The 10,168-nt window shown below is 44.8% G+C and overlaps 1 protein-coding gene across 1 annotated transcript; it reads right to left on the bottom strand.

Moving 5' to 3' along the window:
- Positions 1-2,174: 2,174 nt before the first annotated feature.
- Positions 2,175-7,184, bottom strand: LOC120635541. Its single transcript, XM_039906558.1, has one exon. The coding sequence runs from the start codon at positions 7,182-7,184 to the stop codon at positions 2,175-2,177; it is 5,010 nt and encodes a 1,669-aa protein (XP_039762492.1).
- Positions 7,185-10,168: the final 2,984 nt, after the last annotated feature.

Raw genomic sequence — 10,168 nt, 5'->3', positions numbered from 1 at the left:
ATTCAAAGTCATAAGTCTAAGTCAATGTCGTAATTCGAAAGTCAAAGACATAAGTCAAAATCATAAGTCAAAGTCGACGGAGTAAGATAAAGTCATAAATCTACATCGTAAGAGATAGTCATAAGTCAAAGTCACAAGACAGTCATAAGTCAAAGAACTAAGTCAAAGTTATAAGTCAAAGTCCTCAGTCAAAGTCCTGAGTCAAAGAACTAAGTCAAAATCATAAGTCAAAGTCCTCAGTCAAAGTCCTGAGTCAAAGAACTAAGTCAAAATCATAAGTCAAAGTCGACGGAGTAAGACAAAGTCATAAGTCTACATCGTAAGAGATAGTCGTAAGTCAAAGTTATAAGACAGTCATAAGTCAAAGACATAAGTCAAAGAACTAAGTCAAAGTTATAAGTCAAAGTCCTGAGTCAAAGAACTAAGTCAAAATCATAAGTCAAAGTCGACGTCGTAAGACAAAATCATAAGTCTACATCGTAAGAGAAAGTCATAAGTCTAAGTCATAAGACAGCCATAAGTCAAAGTCATAAGACAAAATCATTAGTCTACATCGTAAGAGAAAGTCATAAGTCTAAGTCATAAGACAGTCATAAGTCAAAGACATAAGTCAAAATCATAAGTCAAAGAACTAAGTCAATGTTATAAGTCATAAGTCAAAGTCGACGTTGTAAGACAAAATCATAAGTCTACATCGTAAGAGAAAGTCATAAGTCTAAGTCATAAGACAGTCATAAGTCAAAGACATAAGTCAAAGAACTAAGTCAAAGCTATAAGTCAAAGTCCTGAGTCAAAGAACTAAGTCAAAATCATAAGTCTAAGTCGACGGAGTAAGACAAAGTCATAAGTCTACATCGTAAGAGATAGTCATAAGTCAAGGTCATAAGACAGTCATTAGTAAAAGACATAAGTCAAAATCATAAGTCAAAGTTATAAGTCATAAGTCAAAGTCGACGTCGTAAGACAAAATCATAAGTCTACATCGTAAGAGAAAGTCATAAGTCTAAGTCATAAGACAGTCATAAGTCAAAGTCATAAGACAAAATCATAAGTCTACATCGTAAGAGAAAGTCATTAGTCTAAGTCATAAGACAGTCATAAGTCAAAGTCATAAGTCAAAATCCTGAGTCAAAGAACTAAGTCAAAATCATAAGTCTAAGTCGACGGAGTAAGACAAAGTCATAAGTCTACATCGTAAGAGATAGTCATAAGTCAAGGTCATAAGACAGTCATAAGTCAAATACATAAGTCAAAATCATAAGTCAAAGAACTAAGTCAAAGTTATAAGTCATAAGTCAAAGTCGACGTCGTAAGACAAAATCATAAGTCTACATCGTAAGAGAAAGTCATAAGTCTAAGTCATAAGACAGTCATAAGTCAAAGACATAAGTCAAAATCATAAGTCAAAGTCGACGGAGTAAGACAAAGTCATAAGTCTACATCGTAAGAGATAGTCATAAGTCTAAGTCATAAGACAGTCATAAGTCAAAGTCTTAAGTCAAAGACATAAGTCAAAATCATAAGTCAAAGTCGACGGAGTAAGACAAAGTCATAAGTCTACATCGTAAGTGTGGAGGATCGTAGACGAGTCCAATCCACAGTAGTGAAATAAAACAACAAGGTGTAGTCGTTTTACCGGAGATGCGTTCGCTTCAGAGTCAGCGAGTGAAGTGCGTGATTTGCCGCGTGAGGCGGGGTTTTATGCTCACAGAAGCGCGCGCATATCGGTATCTTTATTAGAGTATGAGACAAGGATGCAAATACAGGTAAAAGAGATAGCAATATTAGTAGACAGAGATAGTGATACATAAAGAGTGAAGCGGTTGTTTACAAATTTGTCAGCTTCAGTATGGTTGGTGACGGGGAAGCATCGACCGCTTAATTTAAATAAATCTTATGTTTAATTTTACAGCTATAAATCGTCTATATTTATTACTAATAAAATATACTCTAAATAGACTTATCGGAGATTAGGTCTCGCAACTAACTTATATTTTTCATACAAATAACCAATATATCTACCTTATCAACTATTAAAACATAACTTCCTTATTATAATAATCAACTGTTTGATACAAGGTCTCGCAAAAGTATTTGTTAATTTACTTAATCAATTTAGGTATCGTGAATCTTCAACAGTCTCCCCTCCGTGCGAAGATGACATCTGGAGCACTTCATGTTGAGGAAGAAGATTGCGCGATTTTCACTAGGCGGGAAACCGGTCGCTTTAGTATTCCGGCGGTAGTGCGCACGTCTCCTATACGTGTTTTTCCGTCTGGTCCGGGGTAGGTTTTGATGATTTCACCTCTTGGCCAGGTGCCTCGGGGAAGAGAATTATCGATTATTATTACAATGTCGCCGATGGTTGGGTTAATGAATCCATTTTGATTGTTGTTGTATCGCGGTGTTATCGTGGGTAGATATTCATTAAGCCAGCGTTTCCAGAAGTGATCGGTGAGGCGTTGTAATGTTTTCCATGTTGGGGGGCCGATGAGTTCGTCGTCCGTGAAATCTCCCATGCGAAGGTGCGCGCTTGATCTTCCAATCAGAAAGTGGTTTGGAGTTAAACCTTCTTGGTCATCTGGATCTAGGGATACCTCTGTTATAGGTCTTGAATTTATGAGGTGTTCTGCTTCTAGAAGTAATGTATGTAATATTTCTTCTTGAGGATGTCGTGTATTAAGGGTTGCGGTTAGTGCGGTTTTAACTGATCGCACTAGTCTCTCCCATGCTCCTGCCATGTGTGGAGCTCCTGGAGGTATGAATTTCCATTGAATTCCTTTTTCTTTGGATTTATCTATCATTTTTTCAAACGCTGTCTTGATTTCTTTATTTGCTCCGATGAAATTTGTTCCATTGTCGCTAAACATCGTTTTAGGTGTCCCTCGACGTGCTATCATTCTTCGCAGTGTGAGTATCATGTTATCTGCTGACAAGGATGTAGCAATCTCCAGATGAACTGCTCGCGTTGTGAGGCATGTATATAAAGCCACCCAGCGTTTATCTGTTTTTCTGCCAATTTTTATGGTTATTGGTCCGAAATAATCTACAGCAGTGCAGGTGAACGGGTATTGTTTGTGTTGCAGGCGTTCCACCGGTAAGTCTCCCAAAGGTGTTGTGATAGGAACGGCTTTGTGTATTCTACACCATTGGCATTCTCTTGCTATACTTTTGACGGTGTTTCGAAGGGATATCACATAGTATTTCTGTCGAATCTCGTTCATAATCGTGTTGTGATTACCGTGATTGTATTCTTGATGGTAATGGTTCACGATTAGTCGTGTAATCGGGTGTTTTCCATCGAGTATTATGGGTTTTTTGTAGGAAATCGCTATGTTGTTGACAGCGGATAGGCGAGTTTCGAGATGCATTATATCATCTTCTATAACGGCGGTGAGTCTTCTTAGGCGGGATCCTTTGGCGAACTTCTTGTGATCTTTAAGGTTTTGAATTTCATTCTTAAAACTGTCATTTTGAATTCGTTGTATCAACATTGTTTCAGCTTGCTTGATGTATTTTCTTGATAATGGTATTAGTTTGTTCACGGTTTTTATAGTTGGTTCTTGATTCGTGGGTGTTTGTTGAGTCATCTGTTTTTTATACGGTTTCCAGGCTTTATCCTTGACGATTCGTTTAGTAGCGGTGACTTTGTCGGGTTTATTTAGTAATGTTTTAAAAACTTCGACGCTTTGTATGAAGCGTGCTGAGGCTCGTAGGTAACGTGTCCATGATGAGAAACGACTGACGTCTGGTATAGGTGGTTGAACGAGACGCGCCGTTGCTACTATCTGTGTTTTTTCTTCGCCCGTAACTTGTAGTGAGCGATCACTGTGATCTTGAGGCCATTCGTTGCAGTCAAGTTTTAGGAATTCTGGACCGTTGAACCATCGATGGTTGCTGTCGAAATTTCGGGGTGCCGATCTAGTTGCGTCGTCAGCTACGTTTAGTTTAGTGGGTACGTATCTCCATTCTGATGTTTTTGAGAGTTCTTCTATTTCAGCTAGTCTGTGTGCGACGAAGGTTTTGAACGTGCGTGGGTCGGATTTGATCCATGCTAATACCGTTCGAGAGTCTGACCAGTAATACTTCTTCTTAATATTGGTGTCCATTTCTTGGTGAATGCTGTTTGCTAGACGGCAGCCAAGCACTGCGGCTTGTAATTCTAATCGTGGTATAGAGGTAGGTTTGAGTGGGGCCACCTTGGCTTTTGCTGCTATTAGTTTTATGCTGACCTGGTTGTTCATAGTAGTTTTCCAGTATGTTGCAGCGGCATAGATGGTTTCACTGGCGTCTACGAAGGTATGTAGTTCCCCCTCGTTACAGGAATCTGTACATCGTGGAACGTTGAGATCCTTTAGACATGCTAGGTTGTTGAGCAATTTTGACCAATGGTCTCTAAGCGTGTCGGGTATGTGGTCGTCCCAATTTATTCCGGTGCGCCATAGTTGCTGTATAAGTGTTTTTCCTTGTATTAAAACTGGAGTGGCTAAACCTAGCGGGTCGAATACTGACATGACAGCGCTTGCGACTTCGCGTTTAGTTGGTGGTCTCGTTTCTTTAGTGACGTCATCGGGCGTGTTGCGAAGGCTGACAGTAAATCGTAATGCGTCGTTGTTGGTTTGCCATATCATGCCCAATGTCTTCCCATATTTATCGTGGTCTCCCAAATTAATGTGGTCGGGATGGTTGATTTCCATTGTGTTAATAGTGGATGGATAATTCGATGTCCATCCTCTTAGTTCGAAACCTCCACTTTTGTGTATGAGGTCCACTTCTTTACTTGTTCTTTTTGCTTCTTCGACTGTTGGGAAGCTTTGTAAATAGTCGTCCATATAATGACAACGTTGAATGGCATTCACAGCCTCGGGATATTTTTCTTGGAAGTCTTGAGCATTTCGATTCTTAACGTATATAGCTGAACAGGGTGATGACGTTGCTCCGAATATTAGCGACTTCATTCTGTATTCTTTAGGTTCTGCGTCTGTTTCGTTCTCTTTCCAGAGGAATCGTAAGCTGTCTCTGTCTTCTTCTCGTATTACGATTCTGAGAAACATTTCCTTGATGTCGGCTGCGACGGCTACCGGGCCTTGGCGGAACCTTATCAGCACGCCGAAGAGGGATTGTAGTAAATCAGGACCGGATAGTAAGGCATCGTTTAGACTTTTGCCATTTGTGCGTTCGGCGGCGTCGAACACGACTCTTAATTTTTCCTTTTGTGGATGTATTACTGCGAAATGTGGCAGGTACCAGGTTCTTGGCGAGGTGGGTTTTGTGGTGGCTAGTTCGGCATATCCATTGGATATTAGATTTTGTATTTGGTGAGTATATTTTAATTTGAAGTCTTCATTTTTATTTAGTTTTCTTTCTATGCCTTGTAGGCGGCGTAAGGCACTGTTTCTATTTTGTGGCATAGTTTCATCGTCGGATTTCCATAGTAATCCGCATTCGAATCTTCCTTCGGGCAATCTATGAGTTGTTTTTTCTAAAATTGCCATGGCTCGTTGTTCGGGATCTTTTAGTGGTTTTCTTTCTGTTATTCCCAACGAGTCGAGACTGAAATGGTTTTTAATTAGTTTATCTATGTCTTCAGTTTCTTTTTCATGAATGTGATTTATGAAGAGGACGGGTTTTGAGGTTTCAGTCTTCAAGCCGTGAAGTATCCATCCTAGGCTGGTTAGGGATGCCACGGGCTTTGATGCGCTACCAGTCTTCAAGTCTCTTGTAACTATTAAGTGCCAGTTGTCTTGGCCTATTAACAGTGATGGTGGCGTTCCATCGTATATCAGCTGATCTTCTATATCTTTAAGATGGGGGCAATCTTCTATGTCTTCTTTCTTTACGGATTGTGCTATAAGGTTGAGTTGTCCGATTGTATGTGCCTGAAGATCTTCATATGTCCTTGAGAATAAACCTTTAATACGAATTTTAATATGTCTTGATTCTTCCGTTTTCATTTGATGACCGCTTATGCCTTCGATAACTAGGCTCTTTGCAGGTCCGGAGGCTCCTATGTGGTGGGCGACTTTGTCTACCAGCAGAGTGACTGTTGACCCCTCATCTAGTAAGGCCATGACGGTCTCAGTGCCATTTGGTCCGCACAGCTCTACAGGTACTATTTTTAAGTAGGCTTTTGAAGTGCCTATGTGATTTACTGAAACTATCTTATTAGAGTCTGGTTTTAATCTTTCTTGATGCAGTAGCTCATGATGCTTTCTGATGCAACCATCCTTGCCACAAGGTTGAGTTTTGCATTGAAAGTGTCTGTGATTCGTTTTGAGACATTTGAAACACATCTTTAGTCTTTTGACTATTTCCCAACGTTCTTTGGTGGGTTCCTTTGTGAATTTGTCGCATTTGATAATATCGTGTGATTGTTCGCATAGGGGACATCTTTCTTCTTCTATTGCCGAGGCGGTAAGGACGATTCTCATTTCTTCTTCGAACTCGCTGTCGTAGTTTGAATCTTCGTCACTTTCGTAGGTTGATTCGTGATTTGCCGTATTAACTCTGGCTCTTCTTATTGGTCGTGATTTGTTATTTTCTATTTTAACCTTCTGTTTGAGACGTAAACCGGGCTCATCAAATTGATCCGATATCATATTTAAAAACTCAGACAGCACACTGAGTATGGGTTCCTTTGTCCGGTGGCATTTGTATTCTTGCCATCGAAATCTTACTATGGTGCTCATTTTTCCCACGATTCTATCCGATATATCGGTAGAGTAAAGATATTCCTTTCGGTCTAATTGTTTTATTGTATTTACGCTGTTAAATACTGCGCTAGCAAATGTGCCTATGCCCTTAATGTCTTCAGTCATTTTGGGCAATTTGTCGAGTTCTGCGATTTCGCTTTTTATTATATATGAAGGTTGTCCGAATCTTCTTTCTAATTCTGTTAATATTATTTCTGGGTTCGTGCTGGTGTATAGAAGAGATTTTACTGTTTGTCTTGCAAGTCCTTTGAGGGACTTCCTGATGCGAGCGGTGTTTTCGATGTCACTAAAAAATGATGCCGTGTCCTTGTAGTGGCTGATGAATGGTATCCAGTTGATGGGATCTCCGTCAAATAGGTACAGATCGTTAATATATATTGGTGGTTTCTTTGGTGCGGTATCCGTTCTGTGTTCGTGACTACTGTTGGTTTGTTGAACTGCCTTTGCTACTAGGTTTGATAGGATGTTCATACTGCGGTTAAATTCGGTATCTTGTGGCGGCGGAGTTTTGTCTATCTAATCGTTGACTAGGTCGTTTTCAGCGTCCGGTTCTTGGTCGGAGTTCTCTGCTAGTTGCAATAGCTCCAATTTAGTACGAGCGAGTGCAGCTGCGGCGTCCGCCTGTTCCTTTTCTCTGTGCTGGAGTTCTAAACGGGCTTCTAGTTCTGCACGTTTGCTCTGCGATGTCCGTGATCCCGTCGCTTTTCTATGCATGTCTTGTGGTGTGTTTTTCGCTGTGCTGCTTGAGTCTGTTGTGGTCGTAGTTTGATTGGTGCTAGTTGTTTGTTCTGTACAGGTGGTTCGCTCTGTACCTGACGTTTCGCCTGTTCTAGACGAATCTCCCGATTCGTCGCTTCCGACTTCCTTTTCCTTCGGTTGTGACTTCTTGCTTCGCGTTTCGATGGTACTCATCTTGGCGCAGGTCTTCAGTCTTCTTGACCCTAACAGCCCTAACGCCCTATCAGTCCTGGCAGAGGGTCCCAAAGGAAGAACACACTCTGACAGGGATGGAAATAAAGGTAGGGTGGTGAGGAATCGCCCGACAGAGGGTAACGCGTGAGAATCGCGCGCTCGGGTACCGGGGGGAACGCCCGATACCGTCGTGCGTGCCTTCCAGGAGGGCGCTATCCCACGCGAACCGTACCGGCGCGATCAGACTGTTACAGACTTACTGCCCGTTAAGGCAAGCTGGCAGTACCGTCTGGTATACTGCTCCCGCCGTTAGGCGTTAACTCACTGTTCACCGTTTGACACCGTTAGGTGGTGAACAGATGAGGCGCGGTAAACCGCTTTGAGTCTTCTCTTCTACGTTGCGAAGCGATCTTCCCAACAGGCCTCGCGGTCTTCGGCAGCTATGCAGAGCTTCGCCTCAATGCACCCGCAGCGATGGTGGATTCCTCTTCGTATGTTGAAGGTAAGACTTCTTGTAGGTCTTCTCTGCAGCGCGGCAAAACGATCTTCCCAACAGCCTCGCGGTCTTCAGCAGCTACTCCAGAGCTTCGCTTCAATGCACCCGCAGCGATGGTGTATTCCTTTTTGCCAATGCGTTGTAGGTGGGACTTCTTGTGTCTGTAGCGCGAGAAACGATCTTCCCCACAGGCTTCGCGGTCTTCGGCAGCTATGCAGAGCTTCGCCTCAATGCACCCGCAGCGAAGGGTTGATGCCTTTTCCGTTGCTAGACAGACTTCTTGTACGTTGACTTCGGTCTGCAGCCTGACTTGAACGATCTTCCAAGCCCGCGGAACCCGTTCCGCAGCGATAGTTTGATTCCTTTCAGTCTTGCTTCGCAGAAATGTTCACTGACTTGAGCTCGTCTCCTTTTCTTATTTTGCCGGTTTCTTGGATCCGGCTCGAAGGACCATGCACTGTGGAGGATCGTAGACGAGTCCAATCCACAGTAGTGAAATAAAACAACAAGGTGTAGTCGTTTTACCATAGATGCGTTCGCTTCAGAGTCAGCGAGTGAAGTGCGTGATTTTTTCCTATTCTTCTTCCTCGGAGTCCCAAATGGGGCTCGGGGTAACCGCTCAGGGCGATGGCCCTTTTCGGTGGTCGCAACGCCGTCTGCAACTACAGACGGGTCACTTGGTGGGACCGTTGGGTCCGTGGTGTCAAGTCCGGGGAAAAAGTCGCGGCAGCGCGATCAAGCCTGCGTTGTGACGCGGCGATCAGCGGTGTTGCGGCGACTTAGCATGTCCGTGGGGGAGCTTGCGCCCGCCGCTCAGCGAGGTCGAGCTTGCCAATGTGAGTTGGCAAGCGCCCGTCAGCCAGCGGCGAGGAAGCGTTAAATGTCCAGGAGGTCACGTGGCAGGCCTCTGGCGTCCGGCGGGCGCCGATGGTATGGCGCGATGCCCCTCAGGTGTTGGGTTCGCGCTCCATCGGCGCGTGCGAACATCGAGGCACTCAGGCGGTGGATGAATTCATCCAGGCTCTCCATGCACAGGTCCCTGGCGATGACCTGGTTCCGTACGAAGCGTGGTGCTCGGGAAATGGTGCGGAGCGCTAAAGCTTGTTGCGCTCGCAGCGACTTGCGGCCCGTCTCGCTGACCAGCGCGTACCACGCTGGGGCCGCGTACGTGAGTCGCGTGCGAACGTACATCTTATAGATGGACAGCTTCGCACGGAGAGGCAGGTGGGATGCCAACATGGGACGGAGGAGGTAGCGTGCGGTGCGCGATTGTGCGACCACGTTCCTCACATGGTTTCGCATCGAGAGACCCCTGTCGATCGTGACCCCCAGGTATTTGGCCGTGGGGGACCAATCGACGGTTTCTCCCAGAAGCGAGACCGGAGGGGGTGCATGGGTCTTTGCTGACCGTCCGATGGAGATCGCCTGAGTTTTGGCCACGTTGACTTTAAGTCGCCAGTCCTTCAGCCAAGTGGGAAGTGCGTCCAGTGCTCGCTGCATTTTTATTGCAGCGTGTGGGCCCGTGAGCGACGTCGTGACGAAGGCTGCGTCGTCTGCATACAGCGCGAGCATAGCGCCGTCTGCGACTGGAATGTCGTCCGTGTATCTGCCATAGCAGACGGGCGACAGGCAACTTCCCTGGGGCACACCGGCTCTGATGGGGCGTTCCGTGGACAGCGCGTCTTCAACCGCCACTTGAAAACGTCTGTCTTGCAAGAAGGTGCCCACAGTCTTGACTATTCTACGGGGAATAGTCGACGTGGACAGCTTGTAGATGAGGCCGGCATGCCAGACGCGATCGAACGCCTTCTCCATGTCCAGGAAGACTGCAATAGTGTGCTCTCGCTTGTTTCTGGCGGAAGCGAGGTGGTGCAGTACCCTGGTAACTTGGAGCGTGGTTGAGTGTTCGGCACGGAAACCGAACTGTTCGTCGCGTGGCTGAAGGTGGGGCGTGATGTACAGCAGAAGCAACTTCTCGAAGACCTTTGAGGTCGTCGACAGCAGCGTGATGGGACGATAACTCCCAGGCTGCATCGTGTTCTTCCCC

The sequence above is a fragment of the Pararge aegeria genome, chromosome 27, assembly GCF_905163445.1.
Source record: "Pararge aegeria chromosome 27, ilParAegt1.1, whole genome shotgun sequence".
NCBI classification, from domain to species: Eukaryota; Metazoa; Arthropoda; class Insecta; order Lepidoptera; family Nymphalidae; genus Pararge; species Pararge aegeria.
The sequence above is the reverse complement of the archived record's forward strand: the minus strand, read 5'-3'. Positions and strand labels throughout refer to the sequence as shown.

Coding starts and splice junctions, on each gene's coding strand:
- LOC120635541 (XM_039906558.1), bottom strand. CDS start 7,184: ATGAACATCCTATCAAACCTAGTAGCAAAGGCAGTTCAACAAACCAAC.